General features: G+C 42.6%; 1 protein-coding gene across 2 annotated transcripts in view; it reads right to left on the minus strand.

Moving 5' to 3' along the window:
* Positions 1 to 26842, minus strand: part of LSP1 (lymphocyte specific protein 1) — a 116959-nt gene that overhangs the window by 16285 nt on the left and 73832 nt on the right. Inside the window, exons 1-7 of one of the 2 annotated variants that reach the window (XM_073658752.1) lie at positions 20518 to 20901; positions 13021 to 13167; positions 6835 to 7075; positions 6412 to 6509; positions 5387 to 5507; positions 3236 to 3331; positions 2795 to 2838 (exon numbers count right to left, since the gene is read on the minus strand). In XM_073658752.1, coding sequence (XP_073514853.1) covers positions 2795 to 2838; positions 3236 to 3331; positions 5387 to 5507; positions 6412 to 6509; positions 6835 to 7075; positions 13021 to 13167; positions 20518 to 20576 — 806 coding nt within the window. In that variant the 5' untranslated portion in view covers positions 20577 to 20901. Of the gene's footprint in view, positions 1 to 2794; positions 2839 to 3235; positions 3332 to 5386; positions 5508 to 6411; positions 6510 to 6834; positions 7076 to 13020; positions 13168 to 20517; positions 20902 to 26842 lie in introns of those variants that run through there. The other variant, XM_073658751.1, reaches the window with a different exon arrangement.

Genomic DNA, 26842 nt, shown 5'->3' on the forward strand with positions numbered 1-26842 from the left:
CATATAACACTGATAAATACTACATATATAATAACACAATACAATGCCTACATGATAGTGCCATGAAGGGTCCATATAACATTGACATATACAGCCTATATAATAATAATAATATATTGTGACTACATGATAGTGCCATGAAGTGTCCATATAACACTGATAAATACTACTTATATAATAACACTATACAGTGCCTACATAATAGTGCCATATACAGACTATATAATAATAATAATATATTGTGACAACATGATAGTGCCATGAAGAGTCCATATATCACTGACATACACTGCCTATAGAACAACACTATACAGTGCCTACATAATAGTGCCATGAAGCGTCCATATTACACTGACATATACAGCCTACTGTATATAATAATAATATATTATGACTACATGATAGTGCCATGAAATGTCCATATAACACTGATAAATACTCCTTATATAATAACGCTATACAGTGCCTACATAATAGTGCCATGGAATGTCCATATTGTCCATATTACACTGACATACACAGACTATATAATAATAATATATTGTGACTATATGATAGTGCCATGAAGTGTCCATATTACACTGACATATACAGACTATATAATAATAATAATATATTGTGACAACATGATAGTGCCATGAAGAGACCATATATCACTGACATACACTGCCTATATAACAACACTATACAGTGCCTACATAATAGTGCCATGAAGTGTCCATATATCACTGAGATATACGTCCTACTGTATATAATAATAATAATATATTGTGACTATATAATAGTGCCATGAAGTGTCCATATTACACTGATCTGCCATATATTGCCTATATAATAATAGTATAATGTGACTACATAATCGTGCCATCAAGGGTCCATATAACAGTTATATGGTGCCTAAATAATAGCACTATATAATGCCTACATAATAGTGTCATGAAGTGTCCATGTATCACTGACATACACTGCCTATATAACAACACTAAACAGTGCCTACATAATAGTGCTATGAAGTGTCGATATAATGTTATATATACTTCCTGCAACGTCAGAGTCTCTGCCTCCTGCCGGGCAGAGACGCCGATCCCCTCACTGCCACAGTCCCGGTCCGGTGTCCTCCGGCTCCCCTGCTACATCTGCCCTGGGTGCGCGCACCACGTGCAGTTCCCCAGGCATCGCTCCCTCCCTCTTAAAGGGGCCGCGCGCGCCATCCTAAAGAGTCCCCGGCCAATGGCCGGAGGAGTGCCCTTATATAAGGCACCTCCTCCAAAATGGAGGTGCCTATGCAAGGTTGTTGTTTGTGTGCTAACACTCTCTCGAGCCCTCAGGTTCCAGTGCCCGCCAGCCAGTCTATCAGCCGTGTCCACCTGCCTGTCTAGCAGCCGTGCCCGCCAGCCAGTCTAGCAGCCGTGCCCACCAGCCTGTCTATCAGCCGTGCTCGCGTGCCTATCTATCAGCCGTGCCCGCCTGCCTATCAGCCGTGCCCACCTGCCTGTCTATCAGCCGTGCCCGCCTGCCTATCAGCCGTGCCCACTTGCCTGTCTAGCAGCCGTGCCCGCCTGCCTATCAGCCATGCCCACCTGCCTGTCTATCAGCCATGCCCACCTGCCTGTCTAGCAGCCGTGTCCACCTGCCTGTCTAGCAGCCGTGCCTGCCTGCCTGTCTATCAGTCATGTCCACCTGCCTGTCTAGCAGCTGTGCCCGCCAGCCTGTCTATCAGCCGTGCTCGCGTGCCTGTCTATCAGCCGTGCCCACCTGCCTGTCTAGCAGCCGTGCCCGCCAGCCTGTCTATCAGCTGTGCCTGCCTGCCTGTCTATCAGCTGTGTCCACCTGCCTGTCTATCAGCTGTGCCCACCTGCCTGTCTAGCAGCCGTGCCCGCCAGCCTGTCTAGCAGCCGTGCTCGCGTGGCTGCCTATCAGCTGTGCCCGCCTGCCTGTCTATCACCCGTGCCCGCCAGCCTGTCTATCAGCCGTGCCCGCCAGCCTGTCTATCAGCCGTGCCCGTCTGCCTGTCTATCAGCTGTGCCCGCCAGCCTGTCTAGGAGCCGTGCTCGCGTGCCTGCCTATCAGCTGTGCCCACCAGCCTGTCTATCTGCCGTGCAAGCCTGCTTGTCTACCCGTATTACCTGCCTATCTACCAGCCTTGCTTATCTGCTTTGCCTGTTGGCCTCGGCCATCAGTCCCGTGGGAGTCGCCTGCTGTCACACAAGGTCAGTCCCAGAGTGGCACCTGGTTCACCTTCCCGGTCCCTCCTTGGTTCACGGAGACGACTAAGCCACCATGTGGCCAGGGTCGGTCCGGCTTGGCACTTAGTTACGCCCCTCTGGTCCCTCCTTGTAACACAGCACAGAGGTTCCACCACCCGGATCTGTAACACTTCCTATCCTGCTGCAGCCAATCACTTAGCTGAACGGCTCTTGCCATCTACACTGTGTTCTGTGATTGGCTGCAGCGCTGATGTAAGCTGCCACTGTTTCAGGCATAACACTGAGACAGAACTGGTGGTGGAGAGCTGGTGCTGGACCAGGGAACGGTGACTACCTGCACTGTTTATTATGTTAAGTATAAAAAGGTATAAGGGGTCCACATTTCTTGACTTAGAAAACCCCTTTAACTATGTGTCTAATATGTAATTGATAGTTGCTGGTTATATCTATACAATTCTTCAACACTAGAGATAAATCCTTGTGATCCATGGTCCAATATAAAGGTAAATCTGTCAGCCTTCACATGGCATTATTCACATCTCATTATTAATTCGTGGAAAAAGCAGAATACAGGAAACAATATTTACCTCTTCTGGATGGATCGGTTCAGGACCTCTGCTCTCTCCGTGACCTAATTATTGGTCAAACAGAAAAATCATGTTGTGCCCGTTCACTGACAATTTTTAAATAATAATAATTATTATAATAAATAATAATTATTATTATTTTCTAATAACTATGCAGGTTAAAGCACATTTTTGAGCATGCTCATTAGATGCTTCAATATAAAAGATAGATTTTGAGTCTATTCATTGTGGCTATGTACATGTGTTGTTTCCTGAAACAACAGGAAATTAAAGTCTAAAAAAAGCCCCAGTGGCCAGTATGGAAATTGCACAATTTCTATTTCTTATTTCTAATACAGATCAGATAGTTATAACTAGCATTGCAAAAAAAAATTAATACAAAAACCTTACCCAATAGGTCATTATCTGATGATAGCTTCCCTTTAAGGTAACAGTGCTCACCTTCACAGTAATATTGTCTTCATTGTCCTCCCCATCACTGCTCACTGGCTGCCCTTTCAAGTCTTCAGACCTCCATCTCTCACTGTATGACTCGCTCTGCATCATGAGCCAAGGAATAAGACCAAATTATTAGTACATGGATCTATTCCAGAAAACTGTATTATGGGTTAGTCATACCTGATGACCCTGCTTCATTATACTTGCTATATTATGTTTAACCCTTTCCCCTAAGAGACAATTTTTATTTTTTTGCCTTTGTTTTTTTTCTTCTTCTTCTACTTCTTCATCCAAGAACAATAACTGTTTTATGTTTCCATGAGGGCTTGTTTTTTTTGCAGGACAAGTTGTAGTTGTAGATGATGCCATTAATTTTACCATAAAATGTACCAAAAAAATGGTGAAAAGGTACAATTTTGCCATTCTTTTTGGGTCTTATTTTTACAGCATTCATTGTGCATGACATGATTCTTCTTCATGCCATTATGATTATGGCAACACCAATCTTGTATAGTTTTTATATTTTAGTGGTTAAAATAAAATTATACATGATGCCATGTTCTGCGACCACCCGGAACTTTATTTTTTCGCTGATGGAGATGTGTGTGGGGTTGTTTTTTTGTGTAGTGAGCTGAAGTTTTTTGGAATAATATCAAGTTTTAATTTTTTTTTGGTCTTCTTTTGGGGGAAAGCCAATTGACCCGAAAAATGCTAGTTCAGGCATATGGAATTTATTTTCTATAACGACGTTTACCATAGGCTAATTGATTTTATATTTTCATAGAGCATCATTTTATAGATGTGGCAATATGAAATATGTTTATTTCTTAATTTTTGGATTGGCAAAAAAGGGGTTGATTAAAAAATAGGAAGGAAGGAAGAATGGGCAAGAATTTCAGCCTCTCGATGTACAAAACTGATAGAGACATACCCCAAGCGACTTGCAGCTGGAATCGCAGGAAAAGGTGGCGCTACAAAGTATTAACTAAAGGGGGCCCAATAATAGTGCACGCCCCACTTTTCAGTTTTTAATTTGTTAAAAAAGTTTAAAATATCCAATAAATTTCGTTCCACTTCACGATTGTGTCCCACTTGTTGTTGATTCTTCCCAAAAAAATTTGAATTTTATATCTTTATGTTTGAAGCCAGAAATGTGGCAAAAGGTAGAAAAGTTCAAGGGGGCCAAATACTTTCAAAATGCACTGTATATTACCGGAGGGGTCCTGGATAGGGAACATATATTACCGGAGGGATTCTGGATGGGGAACATATATTACCGGAGGGGTCCTGAATAGGGGACATATATTACCAGAGGGGTCCTGAATAGGGGACATATATTACCGGAGGGGTCCTGGATGGGGAACATATATTACCGGAGGGGTCCTGGATGGGGAACATATAATACCGGAAGGGTCCTGGATGGGGAACATATAATACCGGAGGGGTCCTGAATGGGGGACATATATTACCGGAGGGGTCCTGGATGGGGGACATATATTACCAAAGGGGTCCTGAATGGGGGACATATATTACCGGAGGGGTCCTGGATGGGGGACATATATTACCAAAGGGGTCATGCATGGGGGACATATATTACAGGATGGTCCCTGGATAGGGGACATATATTACAGGATAGGCCCTGGATGGGGGACATATATTACAGGATGGGCCCTGGATGGGGGATATATATTACAGGATGGGCCCTTACTACTGGATGGGGAATGGGGATATTATACCAGGAAGGGGCCAAGGATGGGGACGTTATTATATTATTGGGGGGGACACGTATGTCTTTATAGGATTTAGGACGCTACAAGAGCCTATACATCTGACCAACATGCAGGAGGGGGGTGCAGGTCCACATTTTGCCCCAGGGCCTATTAGACTATTACGATTTGGAAGTGGTTAACATTAAAATGTAACATATGATATGGACAAACAATGAATATTTCAATAATAATAAAATCTTTCATAATACAAATAATAAACATCAAATTATTGTGAATGCAGCCGGTTGCGCACAGTGGCAGCAATGCTCATTGCAGCATATAGCCACACGGGTCTTTGGTCCAGGTAGGGGTAGTTTTCTACAGGAGGACGGGACTAGTCTTCTAATTAGAATACATGATCATACACAGAGGCAGTTGGGAATACCTGATCATTGTAAGGCTTAAAAGTATCATTTTCTCTTCCTCCGTCTTCCTCAAGATTTAACGCTTCTTCTCTTAGATATGGACTTGATGCTCTGATATCCTCTTCATCATCATTATACTCGCTGAGGACAAATAAAAAAAAGAAAGGAAGTGATAACGTGCGAGAGAAAATATTGTAAAAAGATAAATGTCACCATTAAACCCTGAGGTCTCATTCAGACGTCCGTGTATGAAGGTCCAAGTATGGCCTGTGATCGTGATGTGCAGAATGGCCACAGGTCTCCTATATCAAACTTGTCTGCCTCATACATGTCTATGGTGCGGTCAAGTTCGGGACAGGAGACCAGCAGCCAGTCTGTGTATGACAGTCCATACCCTGAACGTGACATATGGACGTCTGTCGATTCAGAAAATCAGTGAGCTCAACATCTCTGCCCAAGTTGTTGGCACAATCTGCTGAATGTGGCTCGCGACCCTCTCTCAGAGCTGAATGTGGCTCTCAAGGTCAGAAAGGTTGGAGACCACTGTCTTATACCCTGTTAGGAAATTCTGAGTGATTCCAGTGTCAGAAGGAGTTAGAAATAGTGTCCGTCACCCTGAGGACCTGTCCTGTCCTGCATTACAATGCCTACTCATTGATTTGATGGATATTGTGTAATGCCTTATTTGCCCTGTGGAGGCACTGTAGGAAAACTGAACACTTACCGCGAGGATTCCACACAGACTAAAGCTGATCACTGGGTGCTCCCAACATAAAAGCTTTAATCAGTTAACTCGCAAAAGACCCTTTTAACAAAAAGTGATTGTCCATTCTGCAGAACCCTTTTAATACAACTTGCTAGAAGAATAACTTGTTGAGACAATTTCTTATTCTTCAGAGATCCCATATGTCCGTACCTGTAGTTATACCTCTCATTTATTATCTCATACCGGGTAACGGTGCTTACTTTATTTTTGTGATTTTCTTCATATGAACTAATTCTACTTAAGAAGTTAATTCCCTACATATAAAGGTAGAACTTGCACCTTAACGCCCACTGTTTGGAAGTGACGGTCAGCGTCTCTCCTCTACTGGTCTCTTGGCTGCTGTGTTCATAACTGCAGGAATCTGCTTCATCATTCACCTGATAAAAATAAAGAAATGAAGTATTTTTGAAAAGTATAAAAGTGTATAAGTAAACATAGAATATAAATTTCCTATATATCAAAGATTAGTGTAGGAAAAGTGCCTTAGAGATGTTCACGTGATCCTCATGGACCGTCAGCCAAAAAGGACACGTTGTTTAGCTTAGAAAGTGAACTTGGATGAATTCTGGAGACCTTCCAATCATTAGTGTTGGCCTCTAGCTTACTAGGCTTAGGTACAATGGCGTAAGAACATTAATGACAAATATATACGTATGGTTTACCCTCTGCTATACTCTGCTACTAGGAATTTAGCAAAAATACCTCAACTGCTTCATAGCGAGAAGTCCCTTCGTCTTCTTCCTCTTCTGCTTTTGGCTGTTGATCTCCAGCTTCTTCATCTGCATTTCCTAAAAATCCACTCTGTTCTTCTCCCACGGGCCTAAACTCCACTGTTTCCTCTGTGGCCTGTGCTTTCTGCTTCCTCTGCTCCAGTTTCTGTGACCAGTCACTGAATCCCTCATCTTCTTCAGTCTCCCAGGCTCCAGCTGGCTTTAATCCCATCCTAAAAATGACAAGAGACATTGGACACGTTGTGCAGATGACTGCGCCTTCATATTTAGACTGTGCAGCATAAATATTGGGTCTTTTTGCATTAGCTTCAATTTTGCGTTGTTTGGCTATTTGAAGGGCAAGGATGATGGTGTCTCTTCTCCTACAGAAGCTCTTCCCTGTGATATAGTGCTCACTAAATATAACATAGGAATAAAACATTTCTTATGAGACCACAATCTCTATTTTCACCCTCCACCAGTGGCGTAACTTGAAGATCATGGGTATTTAATTGTATTGGTCATCTTATATGGCCAAAGGGACCTTTTGGGTACCTAATGGAATCTCTTGGGTACCATTAGGCATTTTAGTCAACATGTAAAAACAGTTTAGAATAGAGACTCCCAGCCATGGCAGTGCTGAGAGTAGACATCCCGGGTTAAAAATGGTGTCTGGATGAAAATTAAAACTTGATGCGTGAAGGGAGCTACAGTAGGTAGTAAGGTACTCATGTTTTGCTACAGAGTTTAAAGAGGTTGTCCAAGTTTTTTGAAAAAGTCTACAGTCACTCTATACGTGAAACAAATTGAGCATAGTCTAGGCAAAATGTGGCTGTGAGTATGCATATCGCATACTTGCTGTCCATGATCGTTCGGTCTCGTCGGCATCAGAGAACCCTCACAGCACATGCTGAGCGTGATGTGAAGATTCATATAGGAGATTCACATAGAGTGACTTTCATGATAAACCTTCACAACTCCTTAAAAGGGAATCTGTCTGCCCGTTTTTGCCACCTAACCTGATAGCATCATGATGTAGAGACAGAGACACTGATTCCAGCAATGTATCACTTACTGGACTGTTTTCTGCTGCTGTGCAGTCCTCTGTATTCATGAGCTCTGTATAACTCCACCCTCACCACTGATTGGCAGCTCTTGCTTATGCACTTTGTACACAGAAAGCTGGCAATCAGTGGTGTGGGCGGGGTTATACAGAGCTCAGCATTCAGAGAACTGCCAGATCTGCAGCATATAAAACAGGGACTTTATGAAAACTGCAGAAAGTACCCCAGTAAGTGACACATCTCTGGAATTGGCATCTCTGCCACTACATTATGCTGCTCTCACATTGGGTAGCAAAAGCCTGGTGACAAATTCCCTTTAAATAATTGGGTTAATTTTTCAAATTGGGGTATTGGAGAAAAGGCAGTTCGGGGAATGACCTGATCACTATTGATGAATATTGTGAAAGTCAGAGCTTATTCAGTACCTACTGTAGGTCTGTAAGTATAACAAGGGGCATCTACTGTGACAAGCAAAAAGGTTTAATCATCATCACAGAAGAGGATTCTTTACTGTCAGAGCAGTGAAAATCTGGGACTCACTGCCAAAATATATTGTGATGGGTGACTTATAGGCCATCACGTACTATAAATGTGTGACATGTGGATTGTACTGTGGGTTCACCCCAGATTTTAAAGAGGATTAAACCCCTCTACATTGAATTGAGATGCTGCATATTTCACACCAAATTCAGTACATAATACTTAATTTTACGGTACTTTTATTGTACTGTAGTGTGCTGAAAACTTTTTATTGCAAAATCTAATTAGAAAATGCACAGCTAATAGTCCTTTGTGTGAGAAGGCTTTAGAAGACATATAGGTCACACCATTCACCTCTGGGAAATTAAATAAGCATATTGTTTTTTCAAAGAGGAAGAGGACTATAACTCTAGTGCCTTATAATGGGCGCAGCAATCCTAAAAGTCATTACTGACCCTTTAACGAGCCTTATCACATGACTTAGCATAAAAAGCCAAATCAAAATCTCCATATTCAGATAAGTATTTCGAGGTGTTTGCAGGAGTGCTACCCCCAATAGGTGGCACAAGTTCTAGTCCGCTTTCCTGAAGAGGATATTTGCATATATAATTTCACAGAGGAGAATTGCATGGCCTATAAGTCTCCTTACTCCAGCTTGGCACTCTCCTCAAGGAGAAATGTTTCCCCTTAGATCCCTGTCAGAAGCTTCTCACCCAGCCAAATGAGACCTCCTGCTTTGTACTGATGAGGGGCATACACTCCAAAACATGTATCTGCAAATGCAGTCTGGTTTGGTTTTTTTATCCTAAGTTATGTGGTAAGGCTCGTTAAAGGGTTAATATTGACTTTCAGGATTGCTAACCTCAATAGTTGGCCATAAAGTTCTAGTCCTCTTTCTCTCTGAAGAGGATATTTGCATGTGCTTTTAAACACACCCCAATTTTAATATGGTGTTTGTTCTGCCACTGTACAAAGTGACACAAAATAAAAAATGGCACCAAAAGCATAGCTAAAAATGCCCTAAAAATGCTTGTTACATATAAAAGTAAACCGCAGAGTTTTGGGACCTGTAATCCGGCTGTCAGACACAGCCATACTCCCAGAGAGAAGGCATAGAGGGTTTGTTTTCTGCCATCCTGGATAATCAGTGCTAAAAAAGCGCCTTGTATAGAGTAATGGGAAGCACTAACAGTGCTTCCTCCTCTGGACCCAGCAATCATTTCATCACTGTGTGGGGATGGAGCAGGAGCTGCTGGTTCCTAGGAGTCACAGTTAGATCTGCTGTGCAGGCAAGAGGCCAAAATTCCCCTGTAACTGGGGCTGATATACCAGCCCCAGTTACAGGGGAAATCAGATTAAAAAATATACATATTTAAATGTTGAAAAACAAATAAATAAAAAGAAAGGTGGGAATAAATAATTAAATATAGCTGTTACCAATCCAAATAGTTGCTATTAGCCCCGCCCTGAAGAAAAAAAAAAGTCAAATATATAAAAAATATTGTTACGGAAGGGCAAACTAATTTTAAAATATAATTTAGTCGTCCTTTGTGGCCTGAAAAACAGACACATATTTCCTTTATTTTTCCATGGATATCAGCAAAAAAATTAGAAAAAAAAGATTATATGAAAATAGCATAAAAATAAAACCCCATGTATCAAGAAAAAAAGATGTAAAAATTATTTGTTTATTCAAATGAGAACATTTTTTACAGCTCTTTAAACCACTTAAACCACATGTACGAAAAAAAAAAGTGCCTGGTCAAAAACGGAGTAGAAATGGCCTGGTCTTGAACTGGTTAATCCAATTTCTAAGCAGTATTGAAAGTATTTGGGATCTACAAAGCTCTCCGGCCTTTATAAGTGGTAATCTCTCATGCATATACTGTACACTTACATGCTTCAATGATCCATTTAACAAACAAGCCACCAAAACCAATTTAGAAATTCCATTGTGGGTTTTTTTTATATGAAGTTAAGGTTTTCTATTGACATTTCATTTATTGTTCACTTTCTCCTATTTTAGATATAATTTCTGCTCATATCATGAAAATGTAACATGAATTACAACATGACTACATATAATTATGCTGAAGTTAAGTCAGAAATATGCTTAATTTATGATGTGAATATAGTTCTTCTTGACATGAAACTTTAACTACTTTAAGATAAACTTTGAAGATCACAGGACAGAGCCCGAGGTCAGATTCTGATGTCTTTACATGGGCGCAAAAGCACTGCTGTCAAGTAAAAAATATCAATTATCTAAAGACATCTACTAAAATAAATTCTCTCTAAAGTATATTCTATATTTGTTGAGTTTTTATTTTGACTGATACATGCTATGCATTATATACATACATAATATACACTGGATTATGGTATGGTGGCATGATGGTTCTCCTTTTTACCATCATGATGGTGGCACCACATGTATCATCAGAGAATTACTTTTTTATTTAAATCAGGGTTTTTGGGTTAAATGTATTTTAAAAAACATTTTTTTCATATCGTAATCTTTAATATATATATATATATATATATATATATATATATAAAATAACGCTATTTCAATTTTCAAACTGCCCATTGGGGCTTTTTTAGACTTGCTGTTATTTCAGAAAATTACACATGTACATTAGCCACAATACTAAGACCCAGACTTTTGTATTGAAGCAGCTAATGAGCGTGTGCAAAGGTCATTGTGAAGGGAGGGGGAGCATGGACAGCTGTGACATCACTTACAGTGTCAGTGTGAGCGCGCATACAATGTGTCTGCATGCGCACTCTGCCTATTTGTGGCTGCACCCAGAAGTGTAGAGATCGGCTTTAGTGAGGAGGAGAGGGCGTTCTGTCTGCTCACATCTAAGCATGCCGTAGCCACATACTTACAAAGACACTGTAAGTGCGCCACCGTACTCAACCGGCATCAGTTCGCAGGTGCAGACAGGCTTTATTATACAAATGAGGGGGGTGACAGTGCACCAAGGCATAGGCCACTCCAAGGGTGCACCGAAGTGCCTTTGTAGCTCCCCGAGGGCTCGGCCGCTACAGGGGTATTGCACCTCTGCCAGAGGTGTGATATTCCACTCCCAGGTAAGGATGGAGTATGGACCAGGGCTCAGTTAGCTGCATACAGCACACACACCCCATTTCCGAGGGACAGCTCAACGGTGCTCCCACTAGACATAAGTGCAGGCACGACCGACTATGTCCCTGCCTGGAGTGGGGAGGGGGGTGGAACACCCAGTGCTGTAGGGGCAGATAGGGGGTTCCTGAGCGTAGCTAGGAGCTCATTGGTTGCTGGTCACCTGGGCTCATGGTCAGAGGGAGGTATAAAAGGTGGGCACCATCTTAGTTCTGGGAGAAGAAGTTCAGTCTGTGAGGAGAGGAGAGCTGACAGGGAGCAGCAGCTCAGGCTGAGTGCTGCTCCAGAGGCAGGCCTAGAGAAGAGGCCGGAGCCTGAGAGGAGAAGTAGAAGTGGGCCTGGAGAAGAGGCCAAGGGAAGGAGGAGAAGACAGAACAGGAAAGAAGGAGAAGAGAGAGAGAAACAGAAGGGCTCAGGAACAAGAAGGTGGAAGGGACCCTAAGAACCCACGAGAATCCAGGGTGAAGGGTCAGGCAGATTAAGGGTACCGGATCCCAAGTTGGTGGAGGAGAAACTACCCTCAGCCAAAGACCGGTCGTCGTGATCATTTATTGGTGCGACACCTCATCAAACCTGCTAGGAAGGCACCATATAGGACAGCGGAGGACGAGGCCCACGTTTACCCGCACAAGTCCGCGGCAGCTGGACAAAAGTGGGTCACTGGTGAGGCAGGCCAGAGAAAGGATTAAAGGGGGTCCTGTGCCATGCTCCTGAACTGTCTGGGAGTTGACCGAGCCCCTCACCTGGTGGACGCAGCACGGCTCGGGCAGTCATTCCCTGCAGAAGTGACTTGGATATTAACCGTGAGTAAAGACCCTGGACTGCAGTAGGTTGTCTGTGTGCTTTTTCGCTCCTCCGGGACTACCGGTACTGGGACTCTCACCACCATCCCACCCACCATCCACTACACTGCCCTGGGGCCGCACTCTTCCCGTGGGGAGTCACATCATCCCAGCTGCATACATCATCAGCCCCAGCGGTCTGCCCTGCAGCGGTGGTTCCTAACAACCGCAATCCACGGGTGGCGTAGTCGGACATAATCAATAGCACATAACGGACTACCACTGGTCTGACCACCCTGAGCCACGGAACCGGGTTACCACTACTACTCCCATCGTCCCCTATTGCCCGGATCCGAGTGCCCCACGGCCCAGGGGGCAAGTCACCTTCATTTGCATATCAAGTAATAGTTGATTCTTAATAAAATATTAAGTTAAACTATACATAGTATGATGTAAATAGGGACTAGGTCCCCTATATAAATGTTCAGGGAGTTTGATTGTAATTTTGGTGGTGACAGACTCCCTCTAATGTAAATAGTTCGTTGGACATTTGAAAAATTGGCCTAAAGCAATTTTTCAAAGCAGGATTCTGAGGATGTTCCTTGGAGCGAGACTAAGATTTCTGTATGAACCATAAAGATTTCATTTTTTATGCGGCTGAAAATTTAAATTTCAGTTAAAACAGACAACAGAAGAAAACTTACTGTTCATCTGATGCAGTGCAGGCCTCTTCATTTCCATCCTCTGGAGACTGCCCCTCACTGCCCAGCTCGTCCTGCTGCTGCCTGTCTCTTCTGCGCCGTTCCCTTGCAGCCTCCTCTTCATCTTCCACACTCCATTGAGTGGTCAGCCTGTATCATAAAGAACAAAACACAATCGTAAATAGTCCAAAAATTGCCAAGTGGACTTCTTGTACATTTCAAAACCACTATTGATACAATAACTAGACATATATACAGTACAGACCAAAAGTTTGGACACACCTTCTCATTTAAAGATTTTTCTGTATTTTCATGACTATGAAAATTGTACATTCACACTGAAGGCATCAAAACTATGAATTAACTCATGTGGAATTATATACTTAACAAAAAAAGTGTGATACAACTGAAAATATGTCTTATATTGAGCTTCAAGAGGTAGTCACCGGAGATGGTTTACACTTCACAGGTGTGCCCTGTCAGGTTTACTAAGTGGGAATTCTTGCCTTATAAATGGGGTTGGGACCATCAGTTGTGTTGTGCAGAAGTCAGGTGGATACGCAGCTGATAGTCCTACTGAATAGATTGTTAGAATTTGTATTATGGCAAGAAAAAAGCAGCTAAGTAAAGAAAAACGAGTGGCCATCATTACTTTAAGAAATGAAGGTCAGTCAGTCCGAAAAATTGGTTAAACTTTGAAAGTGTCCCCAACTGCAGTTGCAAAAACCATCAAGCGCTACAAAGAAACTGGCTCACATGAGGACCGCCCCAGGAAAAGAAGACCAAGAGTGACCTCTGCTTCTGAGGATAAGTTTATCCGAGTCACCAGCCTCAGAAATCGCAGGTTAACAGCAGCTCAGATTAGAGACCAGGTCAATGCCACACAGAGTTCTAGCAGCAGACACATCTCTTCAACAACTGTTAAGAGGAGACTTTGTGCAGCAGGCCTTCATGGTAAAATAGCTGCTAGGAAACCACTGCTAAGGACAGGCAACAAGCAGAAGAGACTTGTTTGGGCTAAAGAACACAAGGAATGGACATTAGACCAGTGGAAATCTGTGCTTTGGTCTGATAAGTCCAAATTTGAGCTCTTTTGTTCCAACCGCGATGCAGAAAAGGTGAACGGATGGACTCTACATGCCCAGTTTCCACCGTGAAGCATGGAGGAGGAGGTGTGATGGTGTGGGGGTGCTTTGCTGGTGACACTGCTGGGGATTTATTCAAAATTGAAGGCATACTGAACCAGCATGGCTACCACAGCATCTTGCAGCGTTATGTTATTCCATCCGGTTTGCGTTTAGTTGGACCATCATTTATTTTTCAACAGGACAAAGACCCCAAACACACCTCCAGGCTGTGTAAGGGCTATTTGACCAAGAAGGAGAGTGATGGGGTGCTACACCAGATGACCTGGCCTCCACAGTCACCAGACCTGAACCCAATCGAGATGGTTTGGGGTGAGCTGGACCGCAGAGTCAAGGCAAAAGGGCCAACAAGTGCTAAGCATCTCTGGGAACTCCTTCAAGATTGTTGGAAGACCATTTCCGGTGACTACCTCTTGAAGCTCATCAAGAGAATGCCAAGAGTGTGCAAAGCAGTCATCAAAGCAAAAGGTGGCTACTTTGAAGAACCTAGAATATAAGACATATTTTCAGTTGTTTCACACTTTTTTGTTGAGTATATAATTCCATATGTGTTAATTCATAGTTTTGATGCCTTCAGTGTGAATGCACAATTTTCAAAGTCATGAAAATACAGAAAAATCTTTAAATGAGAAGGTGTGTCCAAACTTCTGGCCTGTACTGTATATCGTGGGGAAACTACTTTGGACTCCAGAGGATTCTGTTGATTTATTCCTGAAAGGGAAGCTATCAGAAAACTACCTATTAATTAAAGGGGTTATCTGGGGCTAACTTTTTGCCTGTTCTGCCATGCAACGGTCTCTCTGGGGTGAGATTGGTCTTGGATTGTTCTTCTACTTCCTGTGACATCACGTTGACAGAGCAGCTCCTTCTCTTCCACTCTGCTCTATCATCGGGACGTCAGTACCAACATCATGTTGATTAATGCAGTTGTTCACAGATTGGTGAACCCCTGATCATCCTTGCTTCTGAGAGACTCTGCCTCTCTAACATGTTCTTTTTATACATAGGCATTTTTACTTATTTGAAAATTGACCCTGTGGCTGATTTACACAAGTCCCACTTACATTTCCAGCCTTTTATTAACTCTGTCCCAACTTTTTTTGGAGATGTGTTACTGCCATCAATTTATAAATTAGTTTGTTTTTTTTCAAATTAAACTGAAAAATATCCAATTTTCACTTCCTGATCTGTGTTCTATGTTCCGTTGTGAATAAAATAAGAGATTTCCAAATCATTGCATTCTGGATTTCTTTACATTATACGCAGCGCCCCAACTTTATGTGGAATTGGAGTTGCAGCTAAAAATCCCAAATCTGCCTCCTCTCTAAATTTTTAACCTTAAGATCCCAAGTATAGGTGTGGAAATAGGGAATTAAGATTGGCAGGCAGACAGCAGTGACATTAGATGTGTCCATACCCCACCCTATCCACTCCCAGGAATGCACAAGTTCTGGCATTGTACACATACGTCTTCACACGCTTCTGCATCCTGCTGACCTCTGACAGTAACATCAGGGGTGGCTTATAATACGCCCCCATACTGATCTCATGCCTCCGCTAGCATGACATAGGTCTCTAACGGGACCATAGGATTCATAGTTCATGTACTGCGTACATGGAGCAAAGCTGGGGGGGGGGGTGAGATACAGAAGCTGGTCATTTGGCACTACTATAGATATCACTGTTCCATAGATTACTGATAGAATTAACAAAGTGGAAAAAAAGAGCAATTTCTTGAAAATTAAAATATTCGGAGAAATGCTACATCTGTATGTCATTACAATCCTCACTACTTAATTTTATATCAGGCAGATTAACAGATTATTGTTTCTGATGATGGATTCTTACCAGTAGGTCACCACTTCCACGAGACGCAAAAAAGTTGTCAAAGTCTTTGTAATGGATTTGAAAGGAACATAGGATGGTCCTGAGTGGAGCGTGGTGGGCAAGGATTAATGGTGGCCAGGGCAGGCTATGCCTTCACTGACTATACATATGAGATAGCAGTCAGATGAACATTTGGTTGGCAGGCAGTAATCTCTAGAGGCTCCATCATGCACACGAGTGCTCGGCTTGGGTGAGAATTCATGTGTTTTCGACAGGGAAAGAGTATAACACCTCTGGGGGGGCGAATTATCTCCTGAATATAAAAGGATCGGATGTTGAAATTTCAACTGCCCGATGCTTCTCTTTCCCCTGTCTTATGAGTATGGGCCACAAAACTCATAAGACAGCTGGCTGGTTCAGCCAATGGGTATAGGGAACTGAAAACCTATTCGTAACATAATTATGGGTCCGCAGCATCACAAATGGATGCTGCAACCCATAAGAAGATACCACTCCAAAAGCTATATAAACAAAAAAGGAGGAAAAGGAGTATATGTTATATTCAGAAAATAATTTTATTAAATACAATACAAAAAGTCTCATGTGGTAACACCATTTAAGAACAGGCCAGGTGAAAATGAATACCAGCCATACAGGGTTTGCCAGCTTCCACAATTATTTGAGCAATATTGCTCAGTAAAGTGCAAGAAAATGTAAGGTGCCAGTCGACCTGTTGGCTAGATCTTTAGTAAATATATACTGGGAAATGTGCAGGCAAACCATCCACAAAGGAAGTAGTGCTTAAGACATAATTTCAAATGCTATATTGTAGTGTGTCCAGTGACAATTTAAAGAAATATCAAAGCATTTTTACTCAGGTGGACGTTGTACAGGAACAAAAACTGTGTGGGGATGAACCCCCACTAGCCCCCGACGCGCGTTTCACGTAAATAGACAGTCGCTTTCCTTTCTCAAGGGGAGGAGTATAGGGGCCTGAATAAAGAGATAGCCCAAAGGGAAGTGTTAGCTCATAACTAAGGCTGAACTGGAACTGAAAGTCAGCCCTGGCCTTTGAAGGCTGATTGTAGTCATTCACCTTTGGTCCAAGCTGCCATGACCATATAGTGGTATAACCAGTGCTCTAGACAGTAATAGTGCCCTCTCTGTGCCTCCTCAGTAATATAGCCCCCATGCCATCTTATAGTAATAATGTCCTCCTGTGCCTTCTTGTAGTTTTACAGCCCCCAGTAGAAATAATGTCCCCCCTTATGGTAGTAATAATAACACTCCTATAGTACATGCCTCTTTAAAATAACAATATTGTTCCCTTGTGCCTTCTTATAATAATGCACGGATTGTGACACTTTTTAATAATGACCCCCAACTGTGCGTCCTTTTAATATTGATCTCCCCCCATTTTGCTTCCTTTTAAAAATTACCCCCATTTGTATCTCCTATTAATACTACCCCTCTTATAGTGCATCCCTTGTACCTGCCAAAGGATAAAAAATAAACTAATAGTTGCCTCACCCCACTCCCATGTTGAGTGATGATTCAGTCCTCCACTGTAGACTGCTGGTCAGAGCAGGTGTCACGATGAAGTGATGTCACTGTGCCACACTGCCACCTGACGTCCTGTGTGTGGCACTGGCTTCTTGCAGGCCACAGGGTGGAAGCTGCCTGCGGCCTACATAAGTAAAGAGCGGAGCAGGGAGCTGATGGCTCTCTTCTTCGATACTGTTAAAAGTGTTGTGAATTGGTGTGTTCCACTGCCAGACTGGCCCATCTGGCATTTGCCAGAATTGTCAGATGGCCAGTCTGGCCCTACACAAAACCATCTGTGCCCATTATTTACCACAATAGTGTTAGATTTCCACAATAGCAGCCACCACATAATAGGCTTTAATGCTGATTTGTAATAAGCAAATTGTTGAATTGGCGCACCAGAGGATACCTCCATGGACCTAAGGTTCCAATGTTCCAATGAGGTCAGACAATGAACTGACTGTTATGACGGAAGCAACAACGTTTAAAAGAGGACAGAAATTAGTTAACTATTGATAGGGGGTAGGACAACACCATCATTTCCCTGGTGACCCAAGGTGGTCAGGTTGACAATGAATAAGTGCAATGAATTACTTGTCATTAGTAATCATTGTAATCAAGTTTACTATCATTCACATGGGACAAAGGAAAATTCCGTTATTTGTGCCAAAGACAAACATTGTCCATAAGAAAAGCATTATAGGAAATATCTTTGCATGTATGTTCTCACAACCAGATACTACGGCCAAGTAGCTCTAGTATCATGTGAAGGTGCAAGATTAGGTATATACATATCATTTATTAATAGTGATAACGGCTACATGTCTATTATAATCATAGATAATATTGTATCTAATTATCAGCTGACATGCTTAACATTTTTCTCCTGTTTGATGAGAAAGATTGCTATAATTGTAGAGTATAAATTGCGAACGGAAGATAAATGACTGGGAACATTTGTCCCTTGGCGAGACGTAAGATTATCAAGCTTACCTTGATATCCATTAAATAAATTATGTGGATACCCATTGGATTTCCGAGTTCATGGCTCCATGTACACTCAGCCTAGCACTTTATTACTGGCGGTGAGCGGATCACTGGAATGTTTCCAAAACATTTATCATTGATATCTCACAGGGTTGACAAAGAGATTATGGCTGTCTAAACAGTCCTACAGCGTCACTCCATCTCTTCTCAGCAATCCAGGCAATCAAGACATGCTGCCAGACATTACTGCCACTGAAATATTCCAGAACACATGATGATAAAATATGATCATGAAAAATACCGTCACACCATGACCAGACTACATATTACCACCACATAGTGACCAAATAATACCACATACAAGGGACAAATAACGTCACACCATTACCAGACCACATATTACCAGCACACAGCGACCAAATAATACCACATGCAAGGGACAAATACCATCACACCATGACCAGACCACATATTACCACCACATAGTGACCAAATCCACTCCTGGTACTGATTGACTGCTAGAAGCCTGACCATCATCTGTCACATTGCCCCCACACTATTATAATACACCCCCCCACTATGAAAACCTGATCTTTTGTGCCAAATGTATTAATCTATGCACCTCATATATGTGCAGACCTTGACACTTGACCACTACCTTAAATTCCTGTACATCCTCCCCACGTCCCCACACTTGTATTCTTCCTTCCTCCGCTCTTGTATTTCCTCATTATCTTCAACAACACGTTGTTTCCCAAGCTCACAAGTAAATTCCTTCTCTACTCATTCATTCTACCCCTGCTGTGAATGGACTGCAAACACTTCATTAAATACAATTGCACACTGCACAGCAGTGCTATGTCGCTCAGAGGGGCATTGTCCTATTCTTCACCTGAAACGTCTTCCATCAGCCCATTAGAATTTCTATTTGGCTACACTTCTCCGTGGTTCTTGGTTTATATGATAAATAACCGGATGAATCTGATATTCCTTTTGATAAACACAGAATCCTTTCCAAATAATTGTGAATCCTGTTGATTTCACAACGTGTTTACATAACAACTGTACAATTATCATTAACAATCAATCGAAACACTGACACATCGATTCGATACATAATCCAAAGATTCCGTATATGAAACAATTGTAGGCTGGATAGGTACCAAAGATGATGCTTTTATAGACCAGAAAGGTATCATGGACAATACAATACAATAGATGATAATAGAGTGGTACCATAGATGATATAATTATAGACTGAATGGCACAATAGATACATTTATAGGCTGGACTGGTTTCATAGATACATTTTTAGAAGGGATTTGTACAATAGATGATACATTTATAGACTGGATAGGTACCATAGTTGATATATTTATAGACTCAATTGCCACCATAGATGATATTATTGACTAAATCGGCACCATAGATGATACATTTACAGACTAGATTGGAACCATAGATGATATTTTAGATTGGGTTGGCACCATAGATGATACTTATATAGGCTACATTGGTACCATAGATGATACATTTATAGACTAGATTGGTACCATAGATGATACATTTATAGACTACATTGGCACCATAGATTATACATTTATAGACTACATTGGCACCATAGATGATATATTTATAGACTACATTGGCACCATAGATGATACATTTATAGACTAGATTGGCACCATAGATGATATTATAGCCTGAGTTGGCACCATAGATGATACCTTTATAGACTACATTGGCACCATAGATGATACATTTATGGATTACATTGGCACCATAGATTATATATTGATATATTAGATTGGCACCATATATGATATATTAATAGACTAGACTGGCACTATAGATGATATTATTGACTACATTGGCACCATAGATGATACATTTGTAGACTGGATTGGCACCATAGATGTCACAAATATCATTTGCAGCCCTCATCATTGGTCCTATCATCAGATGAATAGTCACCTCTGTGGCCAGGTGTACTCACTTCAGTAGATTCTGTAGGTTCTTCTTGCTGGAGTCTCTTCTCAGGAGTGATGTGGACATCGTGGCTCAGTGTGAGGGATCCTAATGATCTTCTCCTGCGTCTCCTTTGTATCCAGAGCTCTGTGACAGCCCTCCCACTCCACACCTTCCCACTCTCAGCCCCTGTATGATCAATACCACTCTTATCAGTTTAGGAGACTATCTTTTTCATTGTTCTCCAGCCCCTTCTTCTCAGTGTGACTTGTCTCCTCTCTAGTCCTGCGTTCTTCTCTTCCTTTCTCAGGAAGTTTGAGCAGCTGCCTTCCCTCCTTTTGTTTTCCAGGCTTTGCTCTCCCTTTCTCTCCCCCTCCTCTTGTGTTGGGAAGTCAGGGGGAGATGATATGAGGTAAGAGGAAGCAGGACCCTCCCTGCCCCTGTGTTTGGGGAAGGGGAGGAGGGGGTGACAATATGTCTCTGTATCTCCCCCTCAGACACTCTCAGGGGGAGTCCAAGTATCACAGCAACTGTATTTTCCAAGATACTTGGCCATTGCTCAGACTGTGGAGGATTCTCATTTTCTCAGCTCAGCATTGTCTCTTTTATGTCGCTTTACAGCAAATTCTCTGGGTTTTTCTCTCTCCTGGCAGGAATGCAATCTCCACAACATCCCACATCTGTCTCCATTGTTATGTATTTATGCTATTGTTCTCCTTCATAAATACTCTTTGGTAACATTTTTCTCCATAGCAAAGGATGAGAGATCCCACGCATTTCATCCATCAATTTCAATTCCTAAAGTTATATCAAAGCTCTATGGAATAATAATCATTTTTATTTTTTATAGCGCCAACATATTCCATAGCTATGTACAATTCAGAGAATATAAGTACAACATCACATATTTATAGACTAACAAACTAATAAGTAATTCAATGTTCCAGACACAGATTAAAATTAAATCAGATTTTTTTTCTCAGTCTGAGAACGCAACTCCTGAAAAAAGACACCAATTTACTAAACGAGTTTCCAGGAGAGCTGGATGTCTTATATGTAATCTTATTACAGGTTATGATCCCATAAATTATTTTGATTCTAAAATATTTGGAATTGGAAAGCTACTTTCTTTTTAGAAAAATCTAACCTTTTCCTTGTGAGATTTTTTCCCCTCTTTTGGAAAAAAAAATACATTATGATATTGGAATCTACAGTCACTTGTCAAAATGCATCTCTCATAAGTGCGCTATGATCAGTTTTGCAGAATTTAGGGAGTTCTCTTAAAATGTGAAAGTTGGAGTTCTGCTTCAACTTCTTAGGACATTTCATTGGATTTTTTAAATTTATACTGAATACCTCACCACCTGTGAACTTGACCCAATCCCGTCCCATCTCATACCCAACCTTACCACAGTCTTCATCCCAACACTAACCCACCTTTTCAACCTGTCACTAACAACTGGTTGTCTTCCCCTCATGGTTCAAACATGTCTCAATCACACCCACCCTGAAAAAGCCCTCCCTTGACCCATCCTCTCCGACTTGCTATCGCCCCATTTCACTTCTCTCTTACACCTCAAAACTACTGGAACAACATGTCCATTCTGAACTGTCTTCCCACCTCTCCTCCTGCTCTCTCTTTGACCGCCTCCAACCTGGCTTCTGACCACACCATTCTACTGAAACTGCCCTGACTAAAGTCACCAACGACCTACTAACCGCCAAATCCAAGCGATATTACTCTGTCCTCCTCCTCCTAGACCGGTCATCTGCCTTCGACAAAGTGGACCATTCCCTCTTACTACAGATTCTCTCATCTCTTGGCATCAAAGACTTGGCCCTATCTTGGATCTCCTCATACTTAACAGACAGGACATTCAATGTCTCCCACTCACACACCACCTCCTCATCTCACCCCCTATCTGTCGGTGTCCCCCAAGGTTCAGTCCTAGGACCCCTGCTCTTCTCCATCTACACCTTTGGCCTGGGACAACTCATAGAGTCTCATGGCTTTCAGTACCACCTCTATGCTGACGACACACAGATCTACCTCTCTGGACCCAATATCTCCTCCCTACTAACCAAAATCCCACAATGTCTGTCCGCTACCTCATCCTTCTTCTCTGACAGATTTCTAAGACTTAACATGGATAAAACAGGATTCATCGTCTTTCCACCATCTCATTCATCCCCTCCACCCGACCTATCTATCAACGTCAATGGCTGTCCACTCTCCCCAGTCCCTCAAGCTCCCTGCTTCGGGGTAACCCTGGTCTCTGATCTCTCCTTCAAACCACATATCGAAGCCCTTTCTACTTCCTGCCGACTCCAACTCAAAAATATCTCCCGGATCCGCACATTCCTCAACCACGAATCTGCAAAAACAATAGCGCACGCCCTCATCATCTCCCGGCTCGACTATTGCAACCTCCTGCTCTGTGGCCTCCCATCCAACACTCTCGCACCCCTCCAATCTATCCTAAACTCTGCTGCCTGACTAATCCACCTGTCCCCCCGCTATTCCCCGGTTTCTCCCCTCTGTCAATCCCTTCACTGGCTCCCCATTATCCAGAGACTCCAGTTGAAAACTCTAACCCTGGCATACAAAGCCATCCACAACCTGTCTCCTCCTTATATCTCTGACCTAGTCTCCCGGTACTTACCTGCACGCAACCTCCGATCCTCACAAGATCTCCTCCTCTACTCCCCTCTTATCTCCTCTTCCCACAATCGCATACAAGATTTCTCCTGTGCATCCCCCGTACTCTGGAACCATCTACCCTAAAACATCAGACTCTCGCCTACCATGGAAACCTTCAAAAGGAACCTGAAGACCCACCTCTTCCGACAAGCCTACAACCTGCAGTAACCACCGCTCCACCATACAGCTGCACGACCAGCTCTACCCTCACCTACTGTATCCTCACCTATCCCTTGTAGATTGTGAGCCCTCGCAGGCAGGGTCCTCGCTCCTTCTGTATCAGTCGTCAGTCGAGGAGTTGTTAAAGATCTTTTAAATAGTTTATGCATGTACACCCCTTTTTCACATGTAAAGCGCCATGGAATAAATGGCGCTATAATAAAAAATAATAATAATAATACCTCCTTCAATTGCTGGAGCCGCACTGATTTTGGAACAGTTTTTATTTTACTTCTGAGCCCCTCTGTTCCAAAGTTATGCGCCCTGGTAATAATGATGCAAATATTCCCTACCTCCAACTAAGCATATAGAACAGAACTTCTCTGCGGCAGTTTGTTTGTGTTCCCTGATGCTGGCCAATCAAAACAAAGCCACGCCCACACAAAAGCTCTGTTGTGTATGCTCAATTGGAGGAAGGGAATATTTGCAACATTATTACCAGGGGCATAACTTTGTAACGGAGGGGCACAGAAGAAAAAGAAAAACTGTTCCAGAATGAATGAAACAGTAAAAAATGGATGAGCTGCTCTGTTTAAATTAAAAAATCCAGTGGAAGTTCCACTTTAAGGACAAAGTCAATTTTATTTTATAGGGGTTTTCCCATCCTAATCTAATGTCTTATCCCTGGAATAGTCCATCACCTGTATGATCAGTTAGAGTAATGTAATGGCAAGTGTCTATACAGCCTGAAAAATTGCTTATAGTAATGCTCTGGGTGTATGCAGCAGGCAGTGGGCACGGTTAGGATGAATGCCTAGACATCTGTCCACCATAAGCACCCATTGTGCTGTTAGGACTTGTTTACAATGGACGACCTGCGTCGCTAAACAACTGCGGATTGGAAACATGCCGAGAACGATTGTTTTTATGCATGCGTAAAAATAATTTCACCCAACGAACATTTTGCTCATTCTTTGGGTGATCAGCAGCCTCTTTACACTGCATGATTATCGTAAATGAGCGCTCTTACAAACCTTTGGTTCCTGAAAATCGGTTAGTGTGAATGCACTTTTAGGGTCACTCCCGTAAGCATCAGACATGATCCTAGGTGAGCTGCAGTCTGTGGTCTTCTGATGATGTCAGTTTCCTCATAGTCTGAAGATTATCATCAAAGTGCAGGAGAGCGCTACCTTCTATCAAGTACATATCTAATGCACATTATACATACATCAGGCATCCAGCTATATACTGTGTGATCTTACATTCCACGACAAGTGATTAGTAGTGAGGTCACCGGTGTTAGACTCGGGGCCGGCCAGTGATATCACTTACACTCTAGACACATTTTGAAAGTTTTTCCTAAGGGCAGAAATCACTAGAAGCACAACTGGAAAGCGGGATGACTCATATCACCAGCAAATCTGGTTTACAGTGAAATATGAACTTATATTACCGCACTATATGAAAAATGTAAGTTATATTCATAGAAGAGTCATATTAACACCGGTGTCTGGAAAGCTACAAGAAAAATCCTACAAGAGAAATTTTCGGTGTTGACCAGACTTGAGAGGTACTGGAATATTACACTAAAAAACATATTACATATAATACAGTTTATAAGTATAATAATAATGTATTAACCCCTTCACGACATGCGGCATACATGTACGGGGTGAGTTCGCACCCATACCCGACAGTTGATAGCTGTGTGTTACAGCCAGGACCTACCTCTAACAATCGCGGGTGGAGCGGAGCGGCAAGGGCATTTTACACTCGCCGGCATGGGGGCTCGTCAATCGGCACGCCCATGACATGATCGCAGGTCGTCGATGGGTTGCTATAACAACCGGGGGTCTGTTGAAGACCTCCGTGCTTGTCATTACAGAGCTCCTTTAAAACCCAGCCTGTGGCTGGGCTTCAAAGGGAACTGTGATTTCTGCTATAAAGGGCGATGCTGTTGCATCGCTGTATATAGCACATGAGTTCAGACTATCGCAGCTTCAAGTCCCCTAGAGCAGAGGTCCCCAACCTTTTTTGCACCAGGGACCGGCTTTAAGCAAGACCAGTTTTCCACGGCCCGGTGGGGGTGGGGGCGGGGCTTTGGTCATATGGGGGTGGGGTTATGGAGGGGTGGAGCTGTATGGGGAGGATGCTGGCGGGACCTCGGTGTACAGCGCTGCTAAGTAGCAGCATTGTACATTGAGCGTCAGTGTATACAGCGCTGCTGCTTAGCAGCGCTACACACTGAACACCGGTACCGGGAGCCGCGTCACTGAAGCCAGTCTGCTGCCCCAGCACGCCCCACATAACATGTTCTGCCGGGGGCGTGTCAGTGAGGAGAGCCTGCCGCCCCACCCCGTCAGGAACACACCATGCTGTGCAGGAGGGCCGCGTCACTAAGACCCGCCCCGTGACGTACAACAGGTACCATGCTGTGCAGGAGGGCCGCGTCACTAAGACCCGCCCGACGCCCCACCCCGTCCTGCATAATGTTCTCTGCCGGGAGCTGCGAGCTGTCACGGCTATGGCAGAAAACATTATAAATCCACACAGAGCGAGCTCTGACCAGGCGCAGGGCCGCGGAGCTAGCTGTCAGCGGCGCCGCGGACCGGCTGAAAAACCCCAACGGCCCGGTCCTGGTCTGCGGACCGGCGGTTGGGGACCTCTGCCCTAAGGGGACTAACAAATACAATGAAAAGTTTAAAAAAACAGAAAAGTTTAAATCAACCCTTTTTCTCCCATTAAAAATTAAGAGGTTAAAAAAATAGAAAAAATACACATATGTGGTATCACCGAGTTCAGAAAAGTCTGATCTATCAAAATATAAAAATAAGCAAGCAGCAAGCAATATAAACAAAAAAAATAATAATGAACGCCAAAATTACATTTTTTTAGTTGCTGAAATTCCATAAAAAAATGCTGGGACAAGAGATCAAAAAGTCACATCTATCCTAAAATGGTATCAATAAAAACGTTGTCTCACCCTGCAAAAAATGGGCTGTCACTCAGCTCCTTTGACTGAAAAATGAAATAAGGGTCTCGTAAAATAGCTACACAGCCCCCAATTTTTTTTTTTTGCAAACTTCTGATTTTTTTTCACCATTAAAGTAATAAAAAAACTTGGCATGTTTGGTATCGCCGTAATCATACTGATGAGCAGAATCACATTGCAAGGTAATGTTTACCACAAAATGAACACAGCAAAAACAATTCCGAAAAAACAAAGTCAGAACAGCGTGTTTTTTCCAATTTCTCCCCTTTAAATTATTATAATACTACATATTATTACTATATATTAATTAATATGTATTAATATATTATTATTATTATTATTATTATTTTACAGTACTTGCAATGGTAGAAACCTTTAGAAACTGGGTTGAAAGAAAATACATCTCCCTACTAGTCATTCTCCTGCTTCTGATGTAAGAAAACAGATTATTCTTCAGTATTGGCCCTTAGGGCTCATTCACATTAGGCGATCCCACCCACG

The sequence above is a fragment of the Phyllobates terribilis genome, unplaced genomic scaffold, assembly GCF_046119375.1.
Source record: "Phyllobates terribilis strain yellow unplaced genomic scaffold, ASM4611937v1 Scaffold_13__5_contigs__length_258822181, whole genome shotgun sequence".
NCBI lineage: Eukaryota > Metazoa > Chordata > Amphibia > Anura > Dendrobatidae > Phyllobates > Phyllobates terribilis.